The sequence below is a fragment of the Epinephelus fuscoguttatus genome, linkage group LG13 (genome assembly GCF_011397635.1).
Source record: "Epinephelus fuscoguttatus linkage group LG13, E.fuscoguttatus.final_Chr_v1".
NCBI lineage: Eukaryota > Metazoa > Chordata > Actinopteri > Perciformes > Serranidae > Epinephelus > Epinephelus fuscoguttatus.
This window is the reverse complement of record NC_064764.1, coordinates 41,059,578-41,084,092: the sequence shown is the minus strand read 5'-3', so window position 1 is coordinate 41,084,092 and position 24,515 is coordinate 41,059,578. Positions and strand designations below refer to the sequence as shown.

Genomic DNA, 24,515 nt, shown 5'->3' with positions numbered 1-24,515 from the left:
TTCCAGCTCCTCAAATGTGAGGATTTGCTGCCTTTCATTAAACCAACAGCCGGTCATGTATCAGTGTAAAATCTGACAAGTTGATCTAACTTTAAAAAGAAAAGGAAAAAAATTGCCTTGAAAAAGTGATCACACCTCACTATCAGTTTAGACTAACATAGCTTTTGAGTTAGTTTTCTCTACGAGTAAATGTAAGTAAGTAAAGACAAAAAAAATGTTTACTGTCAGTGAAATAAATAATTATGACTGAAGACTAAATTAAAAGAAGAAGCAATTTGGTCATTCTGCTTATTTCCTGTCGTCGCCTGCAGCACGTCATGAGGACTGACATCACTGCACGGAGCATGTGCTTTTGAATGAGATTAAAAATATTTATGTGCACTTTATAAGTAAGCATAAGTGAGTAAAGACAAAATAAGTAATTATAACTGAAGGCTAATTGGTATCTTTACTTTATTGGTAAACCTAACTTCAAACTAATTATGTCGACTTCACAAGTCAACTAAACTCAATGTTATGTTGTGCATGGTTATGTCGACTTCACAAGTAAACAGGTAAATAAAGACAAAAAACATCACAGTTGTGATTACTTTATCGGTACATAAGTAATTAGATACAAAAAACCCCAGTTAAGTTGGGTTAACTCATAAAGTAATCTGAAGACTAATTGTTTTATTCACTTATGAAGTAAACATAATTTAAGACTAACAGATATATGTACATATATACTAACCTTTTTCAAAGCAATTGGTTTTCTAGATTATTCAAGTGAGATGATGCATCACAGTAAATTCAGTCTCTTTGGGTTTTGGTCAGACAAAAGACATCATGGCATTTTACATGGCTTCTCTGACCAAATGATTATTTGAGAGAGATTTTGTTGCAGCTTTGTGCACAAGTAGTTCATAAGTTGTACCACTGCTCAGGCAGGAATCCTTCAGCTTTGTGAGAACTTGTAAAACAAAACCAGGGCTGACTGTGTGCGTTGATGTGTTGAAGGAATATAATTCATTTATCTTGTCAGGCTGAATCCACTGGTTTGAGACAAACGCTTCAGTATTTGTAGTCGGGCAGAAATCTGCCAGTTTTCCTCGATCTGTGTGCAGACATTTCTTTTCAATATTTGTGTCAATGAGGGTCAGTTTATTTAAACACACCTCTCTGTATAACAGAATCACAAACTGCATCCTGCACAGTGACCCTGAAGCTGACTCAACATCTGTCAGATAGTTTCAGTACAAACTGAACATCATAATCTGACTGTAAGGAGGGTTTATTGCAGGGTTGTTGTATTAAACTGTGTTGTTTTGGCTTCAGTGTGGCTATACATATATACATGATATACATTTTCCTTTAATCTTTAGCATACAGATTAATATACACTGAAGAATGATGCGCTGTATGGCCAACATTGATATGTATTGTTTTTTTCTTTACATTAAGGATCAGAGCAGATCTGAATTAAACTTCACACAGACACAAACTTTAGCATCAGATACATTTATTGCATTTATTATAAGAAACTTGAGCTGGTTGAGATCACAGCTCCATGATCCTTCTGATGGAGCCCACCACTGATTTCAGAGCTCCCCACTCTGAGTGGTGTCGGTACTCTCCTTTCTCCAGCAGGTACTGCCGACCACAGAAGTTGGGGTGTTCATAGAAAATCCAGGAGCCCTCCAGGACTTTGCAGGACTGAACTTCTTGCCTGACCCATTTGTCCTGGATAGACTTTGAGTTTTCTGTCAGCTCCAAAGACTCCCCGCTGAAGTTTGGCCTATCGTACAGCCTCAGCTTGCACGGCCCTTTGGCCTGAAACCACAGCAGTCAAAGACGTGATGCATGACGAAGAACAACAAGTTTATTTTTATTTGTTTTCATCATGGCACTGTGAGGACTTACATTTTTGATGATCCTGCAGGATCTGACACAGTCATTGAAGCCCATCCAGCGCTGGTAGTCATTGTACTCCCCTGGCCCGATGACATACTGGTAGCCCGTGTAGTTGTTACGCTCGTACAGAACCCACCAGCCACCCTCCACCTTGACCGAGTTGCATCGGTGGATGAAGGCCTGCAGGTCGGCTGAGTCCCCTTTGCAGTCGTAGGACTTCCCTGCAAAGTCCCGGTCCTCGTAGAATACAATCTAGACAGAACAGATACGTGCAAGATTATTCATGTGTAAATACAAAGGGAGTTTTATCTGCATTAAATTCTCACAGACAACATCTGACGTCTACGCTCCTTGCACCAAATCTGGAGAGTTATCAGCTCGTGCAGCCACAAGACCACATTCAGGACCCTGCGCTCACCTTCTCCATCTGTAGCTCTTAAAAAACTAGATGGCGTAACAAACGCAGTACTCTTTATACATGGCAGAGACAATACTACCAAATGCATGGTTAGCAGTGCCTGTAACAGTTATTACAATTGAAATATTCATCTAGAGTCTGCCCATTGTTCTTACTCACTGAATTGCCTGTCCACACACAATGCTTGTTTAGCAGTGCCAAGTACCAAACCTCAGTCCCGGCTCAGTCCAAGCTGATCTGGACCGCTGCAATAAATGTCTTTTGTTTATGCAATTTGATGTAAAGCTTCATGTGAGCTGTCGACTCGGAGCTGCTGTCTATTAACAGAAGGTGCTGGGCAAATAAATATGATCAACATTAGCCTTTATTTATTTTATAGATCACTGAGTGTGAGATATCACCGAACAAGCAGTGAGATATTACTGACATAAATTAAACATGCAGGAATACACATGGCTCATAAGATGTTTATTAACACAATAATTGTTTAAACTGTAGACACTGGTAACAAATCAACCCAACTGGGCTTTACTCATGCACTGTTTACCTATGAAACATAACGCACCAACATTTGTACATATGCCATGTAATCATGAGCCAGTAATGAGCGTATAATCCACATATTTGGGAAGGCTGCAGTCACGTGACCGATGCACTGACTGGAGTAAAGAAGGAAGGTTGGGGCGGTGGATGAGTCACAAAACATGGAACGTTCCCAAGCGTTCAGAAACTAACTGAACTTTGATTGTAAGTGTCTCTTTTCCTAAACCTGACTGATGCAACTTTATGTTAAATGCATAATTTACGTAAAGTACATAAGGTCAACTGTGGGGCGCTAATTCTTCAGATAGCAAACTCCTGCAAACCTGCAGGCCTACATACACTGTTGTATGAGAATACGTTGAACCAAACGCCAGGAAAAAAATGTTGCTGAATGAATGAATGAATGAATGAATGAATGAATGAAATTTTATTTTCGTGTCTGGCTGCCTAAGGCAGCCCATCCCTCATGGGATTATTCAGAAACATTTTAAACAAAACATTTTCCAGTGCCATCACGCCAACATAAAGTAGTAACCATGACATATACGCAAGCTGCAAGTAAAGATCAATAAAAATAAATAAAACAAAATAAAATAAAAAGGACAATCTCTAGAGCCATGATCTATCTGTGTGCATAAGTTGCTTGCTTTCTTCTATTCCACGCTTTATGGATATAATTGGATATTGCAAATATATGATTATCAAATAACCATTGAATTATTTGGTTATCCTGGGACAGACCAACATGTGTTGATACTTTGTCAAAGAGTGTTTCTCTTAGGTCATCGTAGAATGGACAGTACAACAGAAAGTGAGTTTCATTCTCTACTTCACCGAGCTCACAGTAGTGACATAGTCTTTGATCTTCCTCAGTTCTACTGTAGCGTCCTGTCTCAACATGTAGTGGTAACATCCCAACGCAAAACTGAGCACACAGAGATCTTTGGCTCTCAGATAAATCACACATAACATATCTTTCACAATCATACATTTCTTTGGGAACTGCCCATTGGTTCAACATCCCATTGGTTCGACATTCCATTGGTTCGACAGCCCATTGGTTCGACCATATTAAACTCATTGTTCCTAAGTCCGTTCCGAAATCATCATGATGCCCTGTGGTTAAGGTCTGGTTAGGTTTAGGCACAAAAACCACTTGGTTAGGGTCAGGAAAAGATCATGGTGTGGGTTAAAATGAAAAAGAAAGTGACAAACACATAAGCCGTGAGCCTGCTCCGCCTCAAGCCAGTCGCGGCGCACCACACGCCCGCTGCGAGCCGTTCAGCACCGCGGACAGTCGGACTAATGGGATGTCGAACCAATGGGCTGTCGAACCAATGACATGGACCCGTTTCTTTAAACAAACAAAATGTGCGTAATTTTGGTTTATGATTAATTTCATCCAACCAATTACTTTTATATTTTGTCAGTGCAAATTCTTTAAACACCCCCACATCCACTCTCTGTCTGTGGCTATAGAGATGTTGAAGCTCATGCTCCTGAAGCAGATCATACATCTCTGACACCCATTCTCCTTCCACCGAGAGATCCCACATGAAAATCTTCTTCGCCATTCTATCATCCGGTAGATCAAGCATTCTGTTCCACAAGTTAATCATATTTACCTTCCACCTGACTTCACACGGTACCCATCCTATGGCACCGTTAACGGCAGATATAGGGACAAATTTATGGACACCTAGAAAGTATCTTTGTGCCCTATTGTGCACACTTACACTTTTATTATAGTGTCTAAACCGCCACACTCCAGTGGAGTAGTCCAGAATAGGACAGACACATGCTTGATACAACTGGCTATATGTAGCATAACCCATATTTCTTAAAGTCTTAGTTTTCCCAATGATACCTCCTAAAGCTATGCTACTGTGCATTTATGCAAACTCTGGATACGTTACATTTTCACGTACATTTTTCATGTTTTGGGTTAAAATACCAGGTAAACGCAGCAATGTCTTGGTAAAGAAACACAACTGCTTTCCGAGCAGGAAACACAGTGATGTCTCTTTAAAAAACAACTGCTCTTCATGGGACTGTCCCCAGTGGAAACACAGCAACACATCACCTACTAACAACCAGGTTTGTTATTCTTATAGTCTCAAACTGTGTCTGCAGCTAACATGCCAACATCTTCTTATGGAGACTGGGCTGAACGTAAACTGATCCTTTTTTCCCTTTTGGTCATATTAAAGCCGCTACAAGGAACTTTTAGCTGGATATGCAAAAGTCTCTGGTTTCTGCTGATGTCTGTGCGTGACCTACAACAGCAAATGAGACCATCGGTGTGAAGATAAGCTATTTCTATATAGTGTATATCCATACCTTTAGGAAACTGTCTCCGGGTCCGCCCCAGGTCGCTTCCAGGACGAAACGATTTACGGCACTCAGACGGCACACGTCATCTTACCTAGCTGCTTACATTTATAGTGACTCTTATAAATAGTCGTTATTCCTCCTCCTCGACCCGACGTCCGCGGGGAGTTAAAATAGCAGCAATCATCGGGTAAAAGTTCTGTGAAAGCACTGGACTCACCAACAGTCAGCCACGTCTCAGTCACACAGAGGAAAGTTTTCCATCTTGTTGCTTCACTCATCCCCAAAACAAACACAGGTGCGAGCCAGGTAAGCATCTTTACGACAGTACGTGCTATAGCTCATGGGAAATGTAGGCTTCATTCCGGCAAAACACTACCGCTTTTGTCAACAGGGTCGCCACAATCAACTCGAAATGAAAGTTCCTATAGGGGGCTTCAAACAATTTTTGAGTCGATAAAACTAAAATGCTTTCCAGTAGAAAAATAAAATCAATTATAAAACTGAAAGTTCTTAAACGGTGTCAGAAATTGACACAATTTATTTTATTTTGTTCTTTTGTGCAGCCATTTATCTCTGTGCTCAGTCTGGGGTTGTGAACAGGTTTGATAGTTCTGTGTTGACGGGATGATTTGGAACGCAGAAACATCTGAAACTGTCGTCTTCTACTTGGCAGAAATAATATGCAGCAGGAATTCTCAATCCGCTGCATACGGTTTTATTAAACAAAGATTCACATAAACACAGTAAATACTGTCTCTGGTCTGTGAACTATTTAAACGAGTTTTGACCCTGCCAAATTTATAAAGTGTTTAATCATAAAACATCAGCCCACCTTTTTGGGCAACTGAAAATATGTCTAAATGTCACTGATATAAAATTAAATATGAATCCTTACTCACAGACAAAATGAGCACCTCTGCCAGTCAGCCTGGATTCATCCCAGTAAGCAGTGAATTGGTTGCAGTGGTTGCGATGATACTGTCAAATTATATATAATAAACAGGTAAACAATAATCATCATTTTCATTCTACTGTGTGTTAAACAAGGTCTTTTCTGTACCTGAATGTGGAACATTGTGAAGTAAGTCAGGACCTGCACCAACATCCTCACTGTCAACGTGTTGATGTTGAAATGTTTTTACCTGTTAATGTTGCAATCGTCCCCGCTGTGGGAGGAATGAAGGATTATCTCTATCTCTTAATGTCTAATTTTCATTAGCTGTCTCGTCCTGTCAAAGTTTCTTACTGTATAACACAGCTGATGTTCAAAGGTGGGTAAGTCTTCGACTGAATGTATTACTGAGTTTTTTGTAATAAATATTTTGCCACAAAAAGGATGTAATTTGTGACAAAATAATTTAACAGCTTGTGTTTGTGTGTTTAAAATACTTAAAATACAATGCTGACTTTGACTGAGAGAGACCACCCTGCAGGCACCCTTGAAGTCGCAACCTTCCACCTCCAAGATCTCCTGATTGATCCACTCCACATTTATGATGTGGGAATTTGGCAGAGCTCCTCATTTAGGGGATTAAAGTCAGATCCATATTGATTATATGAGTTTGAACACATGAACACTTTTTCTCATGCCAGTATTTTGTGTTTTAAAGTCACGTGCACTGAAATTTTAGAATTAACTTTATTCAGAAAATATTTAGTGACAGGGAGCAGGGTTATAATTTAAGAGGAGAATTTAATTTTAAAAAAACTGTGTGCTCATACAACAAAGAGGAGTGTGTGTGTTTCAGTGTGTGGGGTGGACGTGAGGAAGGAGTTGAAACAAAGCACAGATGTAAGTCAATTTGAAAAACTATACTAAAAGATATTTTTGACAGATATATAGACGAGGAAAGGTGTGTTAGAGTGGAGCATATTTATTCTGTGACACAGGGTGGCACTTGGACTGTGAATAAACTGGGCTTATTACTTATGTATTGAATTGGGTGGCAAACAGACGGGATAGTCGTATGTTAGTTGGCAATAAAAAAATCAGGAATTTGTTGAAGTAATAAATGTGTTAAAAGAAGAAATGTAAGAAAGGGGCAGGGACATATAAGTTTTACTTCTACCTACTCCCTTTTGGTTCTAAATAAAGTTCATTCATTTTATTTTGAAACATTTGATGAGAAAGTATTTTAAATTCTATAAACTTTGTAGAAAGTTTGTGCCCATCTCTGCTGATGTGTGATCTAACGTCAGCCTGTCATGAGATGTAAACTGTACTGAACAATGTTTACTGGAGGACGCTAGAGGACAAACTAAAAGCTGTTAAGTAATGTAATGAGACAGAGCACAGGCAGCACGGCTGTGGGTAAGAAATACTTTTATTTATTTGAGTGCAGCGCTCAGGGTTCTGGGGAGAAGGACACATGTCTGAATAGAAGAAGCAGGTGGGAGGCTGAAGGGCTCTGGAATCGAAGCCTTCCTGAACTCCGAACTTTTGGAGGGGTTCTTGAACTTCCTCAAGAGTCTGGAACGTTAGGACTCTGGAACGCTGGTTGCCTTTGGGCTGCTGTGGAACCTTGTGTTACATTTCTGGAGCATTCAGGTGACTGTGTTAGGGGCTGCAGAACCCTGCGTGGTTGCTGCTGTTCTAGAACTCTGTGATCATGCGGAAGGATCCAACAGCAGGGGAGGTGGCGCCCCAGTCTGTATAGTTGCGGTACTCGCCACGTTCCAGGAAGTACTGGTGTCCGTGGTAGTTGGGCTGATCGTAGAGGACCCACGCACCATCCATAACCACAGAGGAGTGGACTTCCTGGAACTTGAAGGCCTCGTAAATCGATGGGCAATCCTCAACGCACTCTGCCGCCTGTCCTTGGAAATCCCTCTTTTCGTAGAACAGGATCTTCCAGGACTTTCCATACACCTTGAAAGAGTCAGAGAATAAAACGTTGATGAAATCATGTCAGTGTTTAGTGTCTGAATCCTCTGACCTATTTCTGTTCCCTCAGTCACTTTGAGCTCACATCTACAAATGGGCTTCTTGGCTGTTTTCCTAGTTTCCTTCAATAACTGATGTGCAAGGGCACGGACATAAAGCACCCTGCTGCCAAATCATGAGCCTTTTATCTCTCCTTTTTCTCTGTTGGCCTTTGACTGATTATTGCTTGGTTGGCGCACTCTGTGGTATTTGACTGGAGCTGGGCACTGCCTCGCAAAACATTAACCCAAAAAGTTTTAAAATCATGCTGTGTCCTCAATTTTATGTAAACTACTAAGTAATGAGACTTCATGTTTTAGCTAATCTGCAGCTTGGTGCAGTGAGTTTATCCCAGCTCGATGAAACTGGTGCTTTGATAATATCATGATATAAATACGACAGTGATTGCCAAAGGATGATTTTCAAATCTCTGCTACCTTTTGGTTACGTTCTAAAAAGCTTCTAAGGAGCTTACGTTGTTGATACAGCGACATGACTTGATGCTATCATTGAATCCCATCCACTGCTGGTGATCAGGGTATTCCCCGGGGCTCAGGACGTACTGGCTGCCAGTGTAGTTGGGATGCTCGTACAGTACCCAGCAGCCACTTTCCACCTTAATGGAGTTGCAACGGCTGAAGAAAGAGCGCAGGTCAGGACAGTCCGCGCTGCACGTGTGGCATCGCCCTTGGAAATTCTTATCCTCGAAGAACGCAATCTGGACGGGAGGAAACAGACACATCCTGGTAAACTCTCCTCCCAGCATTGGAAGAAAATCAACAACAGCATACTGTCGCGCCTGGCTGCCATTAAAATGACAACAAACTAGACAGAAGACGGTTTGCATGCGCTGCAGTTACTGCCTGACAGATCTTGAAACCCTTTAGAGGACAGCGTTTGCTCCTTACCTTCCCCATTGTTAATGATATTGCTTGCCTCCCACCCAGCTGCAGCTGTGTTGTGGTTTATATCGAAATGCAGAATGTGCAGACGAGGGAAAGCTTTTGTCATCTAAATGAGCCTGATTTGCATATCAGCAAAATGGTTTGGTCAAGTTTGATTTCCCCTTGTCCACATGTGATGGCCTCTTAGCAAAGAACTGCTAAAACTAACATGTCCAACTTATAAAGTCCAACAGCCATCATGATGATTGTGTGAATCGTCTCCATTGAGTTCTTCCCTGTCAAATGGCTGTTTACTTGGTTTTTATCTGCAGTTATTTTTTTGTTTGACAGGAAATTATCTGGTGAATTGTCTTCGTTTTGTTGCCTTACAGGATAAGATCAGAGGGTATCATCATTACTCTTGGATGATGGGTGGCAGCAGCAAACTTTACAACTGTGATATCTTGTCTCGTCTTTTACTTTCTTCAGGAGACCAGTCGGCTGAACAAGTCGTTGGTTGCACTGTCAGTTCAGTAATAGCATGCATGAGATGACAGGACTCCTGGGTCGAAACGAATTCTGAAAACATATTAGACGCAATTACGTAACATCTCTTCCATCACACCAACAATCCTTTTCCACACTGACGGCGACACTTCATTGCTCAGATCTTACAGCAGGAGCAGCACAGGCGCAGCTAATGACGGTAACGATGGCCTCGTCAGCTGGAGCGCAGCCATGATTACTGTTTTCAGTTACACCTGTGTTTGACACGTCCAGAAGTCTGCAGTGAACCAATCTAGTTTAGACGAGTCATTCATAAAAGCTTTATTGTTTCTAGGGAATTTTGTTTGGTTGACAGTGAAGGAAACGTGACGTAGAGTGAGAGGCGATGTCATGATTTTAACATAGTGCTACTGTATGTTGTGGTTTAACTGGAAGACCTGGAGACCACTGGGACTCCAGGATGCACCATAAAGCTTTTGCACGTTAGTTAGTCGGCACATTAAACCCCGGCCAGCTTCAGTCTCATTTATGTTACTGAGTTGTGCCCACTGCACATGAACTCATGGCTTCATAGGATTAGCTGGATGCATTTTTGTGTATTTCTTTCAGCAGGCCAAGTTCATCACAGCTGGAAGTATTCTGAGTATTAGGATCTAAATTAACATCTTTGTATAAATCTATACGACCAGTTTGACATAAAATGCCTCGTCATTCTTTGCCTCACTTTTAAAGTCTTATCTTTGGTCTCATCTCATCTTTTATCTCTCGTGTTTAAAAATTTTACTTTTTATTGTTGTAACTTTTCTGCACTGTTTTAATGCTGCTCTGTGAATCACTTTGGGCAGCATGAGTGTATGAATGGTGTCATATAAATAAAGTTGGATTGGATTGAAAATAATCCAGAACGTTATATGTGTTGTTATTTAAGTCATCACATTTGATTTGGTTCATTTCAGATCCATTCAATTCAAAACACACTCCACAGAAAAGTGCTTTACAGTCATGACAAAAGGTTTTAACACATTAAACATAATGTTCATTTTAAAATGCTAAATAAAACCAAACAGTGACACTGACCGTATAGTAAGTTCCTTCAAACCTGGCTCCTAAACTCAGAGTGAATGAAGACATACATGCAGATATTCGTTACTGTTTAGTGATGAAATGAGTGTTGGCTGAATTCCACTCAGCTGCTTCAGTTTCAGGGTGCTGGTTTTGTGCGTGCTGGCTCACTGTCCTCACTGGGCCAGCTGAACTCAGTAGAGCCATCATTAATGTTTATTAGTAACAACTGCTTTCACAAGTCAAAATGTCTGATTTAAAAAAGCGTAAAAAAGAAGTAAAAGAAATAATATATACATATATATATAATAAGCCCCACTATAAAACCACTGTGTTAAAATTACTCCTAACAGCCTGCTGCAGATTTTGTAAGTCGCTTTGGATACATGTCACAGGCATTAAAATGAATAAACACAGATATTACTGAGATTAAAAAAATATATTTCTGGGCATCCATTTGGGATGAGTGTTTGCATCAGGGGATCAGAAATAAACAAAAATTGTTCACTAAAATATTTAAATTTTTCCAAACAGGCTGGAGCACAAAGCTCTGGAACATTCACAAAAACACGACATTCCAAATGTGTATTAAATGTGACTTGTAGTTATTTGTAAAGTGTCATCTCTGTTCTTAAGACATCCGTAATCTGAGCTCGTGACACATTCAAGCAAAGCATGAAAAACCCATCCAGACATTCGGCTCAAGCTGCGATCTAACTCCGTTTTTTTTCCTCGTCACTCTGATCGTCTCCTGTCTGAGAAATGTATAAACTGCAGCCCAGTTCTTCCCCCTCCTCTCCTGCCTTGTGTCTTCCACCCATTTCCCCTCCCTTTGTTCTGGATCATGATGGCACAAATGAAATTAACAGCGATCGCAGAGCTGCTTATTCATCAGCTTCCAGATAATTTGAATAACAAAACCCTGTTACAGCGCGTTTAAAGTATAAAAGCCGCCTGGCAGCCACAGGTTGTTGGACAGATTCCCACAAACACAGATCATCAAACATGGGCAAGGTATGTGGAGAGTAGAGCAGGAAACAAATACGTTTTAGTTTGGGCAGAGTGAACAAGTGGACAAAGAGATAAAAGAGGGGGACTGTGCAGAAGTATATTTATAAAAGTTAAACTTCAGGCCTGATCTAAATCAGTTTGTGCTGTTTCTCTTTCCCACAGATCATCTTCTACGAGGACAGGAACTTCCAGGGGCGCTCCTATGAGTGCATGAGCGACTGCTCTGACATGTCCTCCTACCTGAGCAGGTGTACTTCCTGCAGGGTGGAGAGCGGCTGCTTCATGGTCTATGACCGCCCCAACTACATGGGAAACCAGTACTTCCTGAGGAGAGGAGACTACTCTGACTACATGTCTATGGGCATGAGTGACTCGATCCGCTCCTGCCGTTTGATTCCACAGGTATGCACGGATTTGGAAAAGATAAACATGATTCTAAATGAGTAATCTTTCATGTTGGATTGAGTCAGAGCTGTCTGGTGAGCTGCTAGCTTGATTTATTCTCCTGCTGTGCTGTTAGAAAGTGAGTATCTGATGTGACTGTGAGTTCTGGCATGGTAAACTCCTTCAGTGCTGACACGTCCTCCTCTCTGTGTCCCCCAACAGCACAGAGGCTCTTACAGGATGAGGATCTACGAGAGGGAGAACTTCCAGGGCCTGAGTCACGAGCTGATGGATGACTGCGAAAACTTCCAGGACCGCTACCGCATGTCCGACTGTCAGTCCTGCAACGTGATGGACGGCCACTGGCTGATGTACGAGCAGCCCCAGTACAGAGGCAGGATGATGTACCTGAGGCCCGGAGAGTACAGGAGCATCAGAGATGTGGGATACAGCGGCATGAGGCTCAGCTCCGCCAGGCGTATAATGGATTCCTGTTGAAGCAGAGAAACAGAAAAATGTGGTTGAATAAAATCAGAGAGGAATCAAACGTCAGCTGGTCATCGTTGTCTTGTATCAAAAAGAGGGTGGGCTTTGTGTTAGGTGTGTGTGTGCGTGTGTGTGTGAGGGTTAAAGCTGCATCACTGGTGTTTAAAGTGCATCATTCATCCAGCTCAGTCACACACTGTACGGCAGTATTACAGCTTTAATGTGCACACACCAAATTACACATCTGCTGAACAGCATGCCAGAGAGGTACAGATATACAACTACAGAAAAGATGCAAACATACATGCAAGTATTTTTATCGTTTCATTTACTCTGCAGTGATCATAACTCAGATGATCGTACATTCTATAACTGATGTAAATTTTGTTTGATATCCTTTTCATTCTCATACCATACAGTGACATATTAGTGCAAAACAACATACAATCTGTTCTTTTAATCCACATCCAAACACAGATGACCGTTCAGCTCATTGCACTGACCGCACGTACTACACAGGCAGCTGCTGTCTATACTGTACCACGCTGTCACTGTGCAGTCACGCTGCTCTGATCTGCAGGGAAGTTTCTAGAGTAACACAAAACACTCTCAAAGGGGACCTCCACCAGTGTTACACAAAGTCCCGTTCACCTCTCAGCCTGTGAAAACAGGTGTGTACTGTCCTCTGTGGCCCTGAAAATAACTCCCAGGGTTCCACAGTCCAGGACAACCTGGAAGAGTCTTGGAATTAGTAAAAACTCACTGAAAGTTTTGGAATTTTGCTGTGAAATAAATCCTCTGTGGATAATCTTCCACATAATGTAACATCACAGCAAATTCATGTTGCTGACGCAACACGTTCTCACTGCGACCTCATCGAGATACAGTGAGGTCAAGACTTTCCACGTCCACATATGACGTCCAAGGTACCCTGGGTGTGTTGGTTGTTGACGTTCTGGGACGCCGTGTTACATGCATTGTCTGTTTTCAAAATACACTTCTGTTTTCACAGGAAATGTACAGTTTGCATACAGTCTCTTTCAAAATAAAAGCACTACGTCGCTACAACACCACCACAACACATGCACATGGTTGGGTTTAGGACAAAAGAGCAGGGTTTGGCTTCATAGTCTTACAGGAAGTGAACACCGACCTCCTGGGTGAAAGCTGATGGTTGTTGGACCCATCCACCCCCCCTCCTGCTCTCCATACTCTGACTTCTGCCACCTTGATTTTTGTTATTGTCCCACTGCATTTACTCCTGACGCCACTGTTAAATAATAACGGCGCCTGGTGGCATTTTTTTTTCATCTGTGTTTGACGCTGGAAGTCACGACCAAGTGCTGGAATTCGACGACTTCAGAGTGAAACCGGGTTGGCCAGTGTAACGTAGCTTCAATACGTGTCAATGTGCGACATTTTATTCTCAAATATTTCTTTATTATTTTATTTTTTTATTATTTTTACGGAGTTTGAATCTGATATGTCTGAAAAACGTCAGGCAAGCAGAGGTATAGGTCCTTGAAAAGTCATGGAGAAGTCTTGAAATTCTGTCCATTAAAATGTGTGGGAACCCTGAACCCCTGACCATGTCTTCAGGATATACATGTAGATTTCGAGGGGGGTGCATGGGACACGCCCCCCTCAGTATCTAGAACACGTTCATTTCCCCCACAAAAAAAAACATAGAATAATAAAGTTTATTAGTGGATAGCTCCTTGAGATGAACCATCTTGTTTTCAAGGGGGTCCTACAAATGTAGTGGAGGACTTTTATTCTGACACACATTTGCATAAAAAAATTGTTGCATAAAAATTGACCAGAATGCAAAAAAAATTGTCAGAAGGACCCCAACCCCCCGTTTCATTTGTGTAACTTGCATAACTTGTATTGAAACCTACGTGTTTACAGGACATCATCAGCTAGGGATCAGGGGTCAGAGGTTCGGACATGCATGACTCATTATGGGGACTAAAAGTCAGAATATTTCAGCCTTGTGAACTTTGATGTTGACCTGTCTTATAACCTGCGTGTTGTGTGTCCTCCTTTAAAATAAAAAATAAAATAAACTGCTGGACTCCACCTTCATGACGAGGGTTTCAATATCTGACAAAACACTTCTGCACTAAAAGTACGCTCACTTTATTTGTGACATTTTTCCAAATACACGTCACTGCTGCAATTCATGTTTGGTGAGCACAGGTGTAGATGTAAAGGCAGGGCAGGAAACACATCCACCTTAATATCTAGAACATGTGCAGACGCCCTCGCCCCGAATAAAAACCTGAAAGTAAAGAGGACGTTTGTTTTGACAATAAACTGATGCAAAAAAAAAAGAAAAAAAAAGTGCAAACTGCATAAACTTCACCAGAATGTAGGACGCTATGTTACTCTTCCATGTCATGACTGCATCTGCCCACCCCCCCCCACCGCCAGCTGTTGAGACCTACACCCTTCATCAGTACGTCATCAGTCCAGGATTACGGCTCACTCGCCAAGAAATGTGTGACCAAGCAATTTTTTAGGCTTGACTCATGTTTAGGGACCAAAACTTGTGCACGGATTCTAGTGAATCATCCACCTTTGAAAAAGTGTGTCTGTGAAAATACTTCCATACTAGTTTTACACTTGTTTTATTTTTCTCAATACACTTTGTTGTGTTTGGTGTATAAAGTATGTCGTACCTCCATACTTCATCATGTATACAGTAGATGTTTATAATGTATGTCTGTGTGTACATGTAGTGTGCTGAAACAAGGTCTGCATTTGTTCTTGTAATTTTGTAGTTTAGTTCAATCAAGTTCTTTTCTTGTCTTTTATTTATTTCTGTCTGCAGTGCCAAACCTAGCAAGCCCCGCTCAGGCCCATACCCCCCAAATTATTACTGTTATTTAACATTAATATTAATATTAGTCGTAGTAGCTAATGACAAATTAACACAAACAAACAACTTAGCTAACAAACAATGATTATAAATAATCAAAGAATACAGGATGTGCAAATTTGCTCTTCTTCTTTCTTTCTTTCTTTAATTTTGTCCTGAGCCCCAGATTGCTTTTTTCTTTTTTAAAATTTTCTCTTACTATAATTATCTCCACATATGCTCCATCGTCTCCCTGATTTCCAATCTTTTGATGTATAAAAAAAAAACACTAAAAAAATAAAAAACAATGGGTCACTGGGCGGCCATCTGTGTCGCCAATAGGAGGATTTGCCACTGTCTGTCTGCTGTATTCATACATATATATATATATATATATATATATATATCAGGGTCGTTTATTCTCTTTGGATTACCATCACTATGTACATAAAAAGCACACATTCAGATCGCATCCCGTTTTCATGTCCAGTACCTCCAGTGGAAATTGGACATTGATTAATTAAATTAATTATTAAATAAGAGATAAGATAAGATACACCTTTATTGATCCCACAATTGAGAAATTCCAGTGTTACAGCAGTCAAGGGGAAAGAGTCAGAATAAAGATTTCAAAATTTAAAAACATAAAACAAACTAGGCATGCAAAAAGAGTACAAAAAATACAAGAAACAGCAATAAATAATAATAATAATGAGCAATGAATAAAAAGTGAGCAATGGATTAAAGTGAACATATTTACTGCAAAGTGAATATTTTATGTGCAAATAAACAACAACAACATGGGGGACAGTTATGCTTATTATGGTGTCCATAAGGTGTCCATAGTGTCCCAAAAGTGTCCATGGTGCAGTCTACTGTGAGCAGTGCTGGTTATGTAGCCTGACAGCAGCAGGAAGGACCAGCGATAGCGTTCCTTCACACACTTTGGGTGAATCAGTCTATCGCTGAAGGAGCTCTCCACAGCTTTTATCTCCTCCTGCAGAGGATGGGAGTCATTAGTCCTCAGAGATGACAGCTTGGCTGTCGTCCTCCTTTCTCCCACCACCTGCACAGAGTCCAGAGAGCATCCCAGGACAGAGCTGGCCTTCTTGATCAGCTTGTCCAGTCTCTTCCTATCTGCAGCCGAGACACTGCTGCCCCAGCAGACCACTCCGTAAAAGATGGCTGATGCCACCACAGTGTCAAAGAAGGTCTTCAGGAGCGCCCCCTGCACTCCAAAAGACCTGAGCCGCCTCAGCAGGTAGAGTCTGCTTTGGCCTTTCCTGTACAGTGCTGTTATGTGATCAGTCCAGTCCAGTTTATTGTTAAGATGAACACCCAGGTACTTATAAGATGTCACCATCTCAATGTCCTTTCCCTGGATGTTCACCGGTGTTGGGGGGAGGAGTCTGCACCTGCGGAAATCCACCACCAGCTCTTTGGTTTTCCCCACATTGATCTGAAGGTAGTTCCTCAGGCACCAGTCCACAAAGTCCTGGTTCAGTTCTCTGTACTCCCTGTCGTCCCCATCTGTGATGAGGCTGACGATGGCAGAGTCGTCAGAGAACTTCTGCAGATGACAGGTGGGGGTGTCGTATGAAAAGTCTGCCGTGTAGAGGGTGAAGAGGAACGGTGCCAGCACCGTCCCCTGTAGGGCGCCTGTACTGCAGACAACCAAGTCTGATACACAATCCTGGGTCCTGACATACTGCGGCTGGTCTGTGAGGTAGTCCAGGATCCAAGATGTGAGGTGATTAGCCACCCCTATGTGCTCCAGTTTGTCCCTCAGAAGTGCAGGCTGTATGGTGTTGAAAGCACTGGAGAAATCAAAGGACATGATTCTCACAGAGCTTCAGAGCTTCTCCAGGTGAGAAAGACCTCTATGCAGGAGGAAGATGACGGCGTCGTCCGCCCCAATGCCAGGCTGGTAGGCAAACTGCAGCGGGTCCATTGAAGGGCCTACTGCAGGGCGGAGACTAGACAGGACCAGGCGCTCCAGAGTCTTCATGAGGTCCGATGTTAATGCCAGCAGTCTGAAGCTCCTGAAGTCCTTGGGGTGCGGAGTCTTGGGCACAGGTACCACGCAGGATGTCTTCCACAGCTGTGGTACTCTCCCCAGCCTCAGGCTCAGGTTGAAGATGGTTTCAACTATCCTGCACAGTTGGTCTGCGCAGGACTTAAGGAGCCTGGAGCTGATGCCGTCTGGACCCGCAGCCTTCCTCGTCTTTATCCTCCTCAGCTGATCTCTCACCTGACAGGTAGTGACGGACAAGCTGGAGCAGGGGGGCTGTGTGCTGGGGGGTGGAGGTGAGGAGGTGGGGGAGGAGTGGGGGTTGGTGAGATGTCCGGGGGAGCGGGGGTGGGGGAGTAATGAATCATGCGAACATACCAAAAACCACCTGATTCCTTAAAAATATAGATTTTGTTGCCAGATAATATGATCCTGTACAAATACATTTTAATGACAGATAATGTTAACATTAATAAGTCCATATTTTCCTGTTGCATTATTTCAAAATAACAGTCTAATAGAATAACAGAAATGCAGGAAATATTCAGATCCTTTAAGTAAAAGTAGCAAAACAACAGCGTAAAAATACCAGTATGATTCCTGCAATATGAATCAAACATATATATAGCATATAAAATATTTGACTGTACATTAACAGTAAATTACTGGCTGCTAGCATCATTTTCACAGTAATTTACTGTGAACTGACAGCAGTGTACTGTGATCTCACAGCATATTACTGTGATGTAGCTGTACGCTCCTGGAAAATAACTGTATTTACCTGCGTGAATTTCACAGTAAAATTCTGTATTTAGTTAAATATCACGGTAAAAGCCTGTGAGGTGATGATCATGCATTTTATTGTGAAATATTACATTTACATGTTGTAACTTCCTGGAAATGATTTGCAGTAGACTTAAGTGAAAGTATTAAAACTAAAATTAAGTAAACTATATTTCTGTAGCGCCTGTCAAGACCAAAGTTAGAAGGTGGTACAGAAAATTATTAAATAATCCATTATAATAATATTAATAGATTTATTTATGTAGCAAATGTCAAGCAAATATGCTCAAAGTGCTTTACAAGACAGGATCATATAAAAAGAGCTTTATATCTGATGTATTAATGTCTATGTAGCATTTTACTGTTGTAGCTGGTCAAAGTGAAGCTAATTAACTATTCTATACAATTTGTTTAATCAGTACAAATGTTTCATACTTATAGTAACACATACATTCCCCTGCAGAGCAGAGGTCTAAAGTAGCAGAAAATGTAAACACTGTGTGTATGGGCGCCTCTACTTTAACTGCTGTCGCCACACACTGAACACTGACAGCACAAAGAGTCCCAGCTGACACATTTGCTGCTGTCACCCACTTGTACCCCATAGGAGAGCCGCTGCACTTGGCACTGCACCAGATGCACATTCTGGAATGATAACCATTTACAGAGCGATTTAACAAACATCATAGCCCTGTATGCTACGCTGCTGAGTAAGACGTTCAAAACAATGGCTCCATAGATCATTTAGCTATCATGATGGGTATAAAAGTGACACAGAGTTTGGCTGGGCGACGTACCAGTGCAATCAGGGATAGGACTGAACACCAAAATGGGCAGAGTAAGGGAGTATTTTTATTCTGTGGTAAAGGCTGATTAATTCTGTAATTAGATAATGTACCTGAGGTTTAAAATGTGCTGACTTGTTTTCAGATCATTTTCTACGAGGACAAGAACTTCCAGGGTCGCTCTTATGAGACCAGCAGCGACTGTCCTGAGTTGACCTCCTACCTGAGCCGCTGCAACTCCTGCAGGGTGGAGAGCGGCTGCTTCATGGTCTACGAACGTCCAAACTTCATGGGCCACCAGATGCTGGCCAGGAGGGGAGAGTACCCCGACAACCAGCGCCTGATGGGAATGAGCATGAGTGACTGCATCCGTTCATGTCGCATGATCCCCATGGTAGGGAGCTTTGGTTTGAATAATGATAGAAGCAGACTCACACAGACAACACAGCACAGACGGAGCCATTCTTAATCATAAAGTCTGTCTCCTTATACTTTACAGCACAGAGGTCCATTCAGGATGAGGATCTACGAGAGGGAGAACTTCGGAGGTCAGATGCATGAGCTGATGGATGACTGCGACAACATCCAGGATCGTTACCGTATGTCCGACTGCCAGTCTGTTCATGTGATGGACGGCCACTGGCTGATGTACGAGCAGCCCCACTACAGAGGCAGGATGCTGTACCTGAGGCCCGGAGAGTACAGGAGCATGAGAGACATGGGAATGGGTCCCATGGACATGAGGATCGGATCCATGCGGCGTATAATGGACTCCTGCTAGAGAACAGCACAGGCTGGAGGCTTAAAAAACAAAATCAACAAATATCAATAAATCAATTTAGCGTTGAGTTTGGTACCAGTGAGCCGGGAGGAAAATTTGGCCACAAAATTAGACTCTAAAAAAAATGTTTTTGCATGAATCATCAGCATCCAACTGATCCGGTACGTCAGAGGACAGTTCAGGCTGTAGTGACTGCTGCTATTTTAATAACTGTACCCCATAGCCAGGTCAAGACTTCTTCTTCTTCTACCTATGGAATGTGTTATGTCATATATGATGCACGTGACAATAAAGATGAATTTCAAATGATGGAAATGGTCGCTGTGAGACTGTGCATGATTTTCTGGGAACTACCCATTGGTCCGACGACATCCCATTGTTCCGACCATATTAAACTCATTGTTCCAAAGTCTGTTCTGAAATCATCATGATGCCCTGTGGTTAAGGTCTGGTTAGGTTTAGGCACAAAAACCACTTGGTTAGGGTCAGGAAAAGATCATGGTGTGGGTTAAAATGAAAAAGAAAGTGGCAATCACATATCGGAACAACGGGATGTCGGACTAATGGGCTGTCGGACAAATAACATGGACCTGATTTTCTACATGTTTCCTGAAATTACAAGACACGCTGTAGTTTATTTGACTGTTTAAAAAATACTATTCAGTCTTCAAGTGTTGACATTCAATTATCTCTCAATTAACATTATTGACCCTTTTTACAGCACACATTATTGACATATAGCACTGAAATTACAGGTGTAAGAAGAAACGTTACCATGATGTTGTGTTCACTGGCTCAGTGAGACACTACAGTGAATAAGTTTTTTAAAAAGTGGTAAATTTGTACTAAAAAAAAACATAACTTGTAAAAAGAAATTTGGATTTCTTTGTCATTACAGCGAGCCCACACTGTTTCAACATACGAAAAGGGCAGGATAATGTTATTTAAAATTGTCAACCTATTCTTAAATGGACATATTAATTACGTTAATGTTTCCCAAATATGAGAAGTCAGTTTGTGAACTCTGAATGAGGCCTTCTGTCAGATCGACGCAATTCAGCTTGTGACCTTTTTAAGGATCATCAGACCAAACATTTTCAACACAAAAAACATTAACTGACTCTTCTCATTAAACCATATTTGTTAAATTGATCATTACATGAATGCACACTTGGATCAGTGCTGTTTCAAGTGGGCATTCATATGATGAGTAATGAGTTATTATAGTTTTGTATTTTTCATTTTTCATCCTAATTTCATTTAGTTTCCTGGATGGGTTTGTTCATTTCAGTCAAGTTTTTATTGTTTAAAAATGTTTTGTTGGTTTAGTTTTTATTAGTTTAAGTTTTTGTATCTTACTATATAATGACGAAAACTCTGTGTGTGTGTGTCTGTTCCACGTTTTTCTCCATCACAGTTTCGGCACAGTGGTAGAGGGTCATGGGAGGATGTGAATGAAGCAATATTATTAAAGGGGGCGCTATAGCAACCGATTGAAATGTCAAACTTTGAATGGGCATATCTCATGCCCCGTATGTCGTAGAGACATGAAACTTTGCACAGAGATGCCTCTCCTCATGAGGAACACATTCGCCTCAAGAACCCATAACTTCCGCTTATATAGATTTTCCGCCATTTTGAATTTTTTGAAAAACACTTCAAATGGATCTCTTCCTAGGAAGTTTGAGCGATCTGCATGAAACTGGGTGAACATAATCTAGGGACCAATATCTAAAGTTCCCTCTTGGCAAAAGTTGGAAAACTTACTAAAACTGAGCTTCTATAAGGCAATGAATATTGTGGAGGGCGTGGCTCATCACATAAAGGTGTAGAACATCTCAAGGGTTTCACCCATCACCACGCAACTTTGTAGGCATATGACCACACATAATCTGAGGGGACCCTCCATTATTGACCCCATCAAACAAAATGGGGGCGCTAGAGAGCTCATTTCTTATCTAGGCCTAACCGCCATATGGATTTTTACTAAACTTGGTAGATATGTAGAACAGGACGCCTCAAGGTGACTGGAGAAATTTAACTCTAATTGGCAACTGGGTGGCGCTATAACAACAGAAAAATGCTTCAAAATGGCTAAAATGCGACTGATCACTGTGGCTCCCCCTGTGGACCAATGTTGGTGTTGTTTCTAATGTTTGCTATGACTAAGTCATGGTATGGTATGCTGCTGCAACAAGGGCTAGCTGCACCTTTCCCATGTGAACTACCAGCGCGCCCCACTTTTAAGTCAATACAACATATAAACACTTTAACTATCTGCCTTTCAACGTGCTGCCTCAACTACTAATGTACAGTTTTAGCCCACTAACTATCCCACTATTGGCAATGGTACTACTGTACTTTCAATAAAGCAATCGTACTATCAAACTCACAAACACTCTGTCTGAATACATTGCTCTTCTTAATGGGTTCAGTTGACTATTTAATCTGCAATTTCCTATGACCTGTATCCCAAACACACACCATGTGAAATTGTACGTGGGCAACTGTGCACTCAATGGGTATGGACTAGTTATTATTATTGTACTTGTTAGTGGCAAGATTTAAGATGCTCAGAACAGGTATTACAATACAAACACACCTGCTGAATGTCACATCTCACAGTCATGTCGATATCCCAGTCTCAATAAACATATGAACCAGTGTCTCCTGATTTTTGTTGAAAAACTTGACCAAACTGTCAAAGACTAAAACTGAAGATATCGTCTGTGCATTTTTATTTTAGTAAGTTTTGTAAGTTTAGAGACAGAGAAATAATTGGTTGTGATACTTATCTGTGAGGATCTGAATAAATAATAAGAAAAACATGGATGTCAGAAAAGTGGGCTTGTTCACTCATTTAATTTTGCATTGGCACTGCCAAGGGCAAAGGTCAACTCAGATGACAATGACGCTAATTTGTGTCATCGATCAGGGGTGGATACATGGACTTATATGAAATTATAAATACTTATAAATACTTCCATCACAGTGAAACAGAATCATCTCACAACAAAACGATTTATAGTTCGAATCATGCAAGAATATCAGCGTTATCAAATACGTTGATCTACGTGCTACATTTAATTAACTAAAGCCGAGTGGTAATAAGTTCATACAAGCACCCATGACTAAAATCCAAAGTCTGTAACACAACACATTCTCAAAACAGAACAGGGTTTGGCTTTACAGTATTACAGGAAGTGAACAGCAGCTTCCTGGGTGAAAGTCAGTGGTTGTTGGTCCCATCCACCACCAACCTTATTTGCTTTTTGATAGGTCAAAGTGAATCAACCAGTTGAGAACTTTTCAACTATGTTGCACTATCATCAGGTTTCAATGGCTGTTAAAATATAATAACAGTCATAGTAATTATATATATTCATTAAGATCAGTCTAACAAATATAATTTAATCTTTATCAGCAAAAAGTTTAGTACAAAAGTTCTTTGTTTCAGAACATTCTCTAAACCTAAAGTGCAATAAAAGTGTGCTTTGCAAAATAAACCTGATGAGTGTGAAATCAGATTCATATAACTGTTTTCTGATGCACCACATTTAAAGTTAATGTTTGGTTAACTCAAACTATTTTGTTAACAATGAACTAAATGATCACAATTATAAAAGTCCTGTCTCTATAAACTGCAGTTATCACACATTAAGCCACGATGAAAGGGTCACCTTTAGAGTATGAGGCAAATATCCAGCACACAGTGAAAGACAGAGGTGTCATATTGCAGTTGGAACCTTCTCTTTATATGTTAACAATAATGCATGTGTACAGTACATGCATTTCCACCAGAGTGGTATAGTGCGAGATAATAACCCTTTAGCGCCCTGACTGCTCAGTAGGCTTCTCTTGCATGTTGCTGGCTCAGGGATTTGCACAATAGAAGCCCTACATACTTTTTCCACATTGAGCACGTATAAAAGTAACAGTTACCCCTGCCAGGGATACACAGCTGCCACGACTCAGTCCTGAGGACAGACCAAATACAATCATGAACATGGGCAGGGTAGGTACTGGGGATGAGCCCTCCATTAAAATAATCCACTTCAGGCTCAAATTTAAACTTGATTAATTGTCACAGCATTGTTATTGTGGTGCTGATGAAGCATTGTTGTGTCTCAGATCATCTTCTACGAGGACAGGAACTTCCAGGGTCGTCACTATGAGACCAGCAGCGACTGTCCTGAGCTGACCTCCTACCTGAGCAGGTGTCACTCCTGCAGGGTGGAGAGCGGCTGCTTCATGGTCTACGACCGCCCCAACTACATGGGAAACCAGTACTTCATGAGGAGGGGCGAGTACGCTGACTACATGAGCATGATGGGAATGTCAGACTGCATCAGGTCTTGCCGTAATATCCCCATGGTACTGATGGTTATTTATTCATATCATAGTATTTCCTTCAGGTATCTTTGAGTGGTTTTCTGACCTTTCTTTTTCCCATTACAGCACAGAGGATCCTACAAGATGAGGATCTACGAGAGGGAGAACTTCGGTGGTCAGATGCATGAGCTGATGGACGACTGCGACAACATCATGGACCGTTACCGTATGAACGACTGCATGTCCTGTCACGTGATGGACGGCCAGTGGCTGATGTACGAGCAGCCCCAGTACAGAGGCAGGATGATGTACCTGAGGCCCGGAGAGTACAGGAGCTTCAGGGACATGGGCATGAGCGGCCAGAGGTTCATGAGCATGAGGCGTATCATGGATTCCTGCATGTAAATGGTCATTAAATAAAAAAAATTCCATTCCTCTATTTTGACTTTCTGTTTCACTGGTTGTTTTGAGGCCTGGGTGGTTCAGGAGGGGACGTTAATGGGGATGAGGTGGGC

The 24,515-nt window shown here is 41.4% G+C and overlaps 5 protein-coding genes across 7 annotated transcripts in view; 3 read left to right on the top strand and 2 right to left on the bottom strand.

Moving 5' to 3' along the window:
• Positions 1-1,539: 1,539 nt before the first annotated feature.
• On the bottom strand, positions 1,540-5,548 carry LOC125899534 (gamma-crystallin S-1-like). Its single transcript, XM_049593926.1, has 4 exons — positions 5,517-5,548; positions 5,195-5,219; positions 1,903-2,145; positions 1,540-1,812 (listed from the first exon to the last, which is right to left on the bottom strand). Exons 1-4 carry the CDS (start codon positions 5,546-5,548, stop codon positions 1,540-1,542), a joined length of 573 nt encoding a protein of 190 aa, XP_049449883.1.
• Positions 5,549-7,505: 1,957 nt separating this feature from the next.
• Positions 7,506-10,683, bottom strand: LOC125899330 (gamma-crystallin B-like). Of its 2 annotated transcripts, none has more exons than XM_049593533.1 (3): positions 10,580-10,683; positions 8,587-8,829; positions 7,506-8,057 (listed from the first exon to the last, which is right to left on the bottom strand). In XM_049593533.1, the coding sequence occupies exons 1-3, from the start codon at positions 10,631-10,633 to the stop codon at positions 7,782-7,784; spliced, it is 573 nt and encodes a 190-aa protein (XP_049449490.1). In that variant the 5' UTR covers positions 10,634-10,683; the 3' UTR covers positions 7,506-7,781. The 2 variants fall into 2 exon arrangements, with proteins under 2 accessions (XP_049449490.1, XP_049449491.1); XM_049593534.1 differs by lacking the exon at positions 10,580-10,683 and adding an exon at positions 9,020-9,072.
• Positions 10,684-11,482: 799 nt separating this feature from the next.
• LOC125899339 (gamma-crystallin M3-like) lies at positions 11,483-24,439 on the top strand. Of its 2 annotated transcripts, XM_049593550.1 has the most exons (4): positions 11,483-11,578; positions 11,738-11,977; positions 12,182-12,367; positions 24,313-24,439. In XM_049593550.1, exons 1-4 carry the CDS (start codon positions 11,570-11,572, stop codon positions 24,403-24,405), a joined length of 528 nt encoding a protein of 175 aa, XP_049449507.1. In that variant the 5' UTR covers positions 11,483-11,569; the 3' UTR covers positions 24,406-24,439. The 2 variants fall into 2 exon arrangements, with proteins under 2 accessions (XP_049449507.1, XP_049449508.1); XM_049593551.1 differs by lacking the exon at positions 24,313-24,439 and having other exon boundaries at positions 11,484-11,578; positions 12,182-12,506.
• On the top strand, positions 18,902-19,983 carry LOC125899335 (gamma-crystallin M3-like). The gene is made up of 3 exons (XM_049593545.1): positions 18,902-18,940; positions 19,033-19,281; positions 19,387-19,983. The coding sequence occupies exons 1-3, from the start codon at positions 18,932-18,934 to the stop codon at positions 19,666-19,668; spliced, it is 540 nt and encodes a 179-aa protein (XP_049449502.1). The 5' UTR covers positions 18,902-18,931; the 3' UTR covers positions 19,669-19,983.
• The window catches only part of LOC125899331 (gamma-crystallin M3-like), a 51,924-nt gene continuing 51,039 nt past the window's right edge, over positions 23,631-24,515 (top strand). The window contains exons 1-3 of the mRNA XM_049593539.1: positions 23,631-23,683; positions 23,800-24,042; positions 24,127-24,312. Coding sequence (XP_049449496.1) covers positions 23,669-23,683; positions 23,800-24,042; positions 24,127-24,312 — 444 coding nt within the window. The 5' untranslated portion in view covers positions 23,631-23,668. The remainder of the gene's footprint in view (positions 23,684-23,799; positions 24,043-24,126; positions 24,313-24,515) is intronic.

Excerpts from the sequence above, each read along its gene's own strand:
- LOC125899330 (XM_049593533.1), bottom strand. The coding sequence starts at position 10,633 with ATGTCTTCATTCACTCTGAGTTTAGGAGCCAGGTTTGAAGGAACTTAC. Across the intron at positions 8,830-10,579 it reads TTGAAGGAACTTACTATACG|ATTGCGTTCTTCGAGGATAA; the intron begins GTCAGTGTCACT and ends CCTCCCGTCCAG. Across the intron at positions 8,058-8,586 it reads CATGTCGCTGTATCAACAAC|GTGTATGGAAAGTCCTGGAA; the intron begins GTAAGCTCCTTA and ends GACTCTTTCAAG.
- LOC125899339 (XM_049593550.1), top strand. Across the intron at positions 11,978-12,181 it reads CCTGCCGTTTGATTCCACAG|CACAGAGGCTCTTACAGGAT; the intron begins GTATGCACGGAT and ends GTCCCCCAACAG. Across the intron at positions 12,368-24,312 it reads ACAGAGGCAGGATGATGTAC|CTGAGGCCCGGAGAGTACAG; the intron begins CTGAGGCCCGGA and ends AGGATGATGTAC.
- LOC125899534 (XM_049593926.1), bottom strand. The coding sequence starts at position 5,548 with ATGAAGCCTACATTTCCCATGAGCTATAGCAC. Across the intron at positions 5,220-5,516 it reads TTTCCCATGAGCTATAGCAC|CGGACCCGGAGACAGTTTCC; the intron begins GTACTGTCGTAA and ends AGCGACCTGGGG. Across the intron at positions 1,813-1,902 it reads CCTGCAGGATCATCAAAAAT|GCCAAAGGGCCGTGCAAGCT; the intron begins GTAAGTCCTCAC and ends CTGTGGTTTCAG.
- LOC125899335 (XM_049593545.1), top strand. Across the intron at positions 19,282-19,386 it reads CATGTCGCATGATCCCCATG|CACAGAGGTCCATTCAGGAT; the intron begins GTAGGGAGCTTT and ends TATACTTTACAG.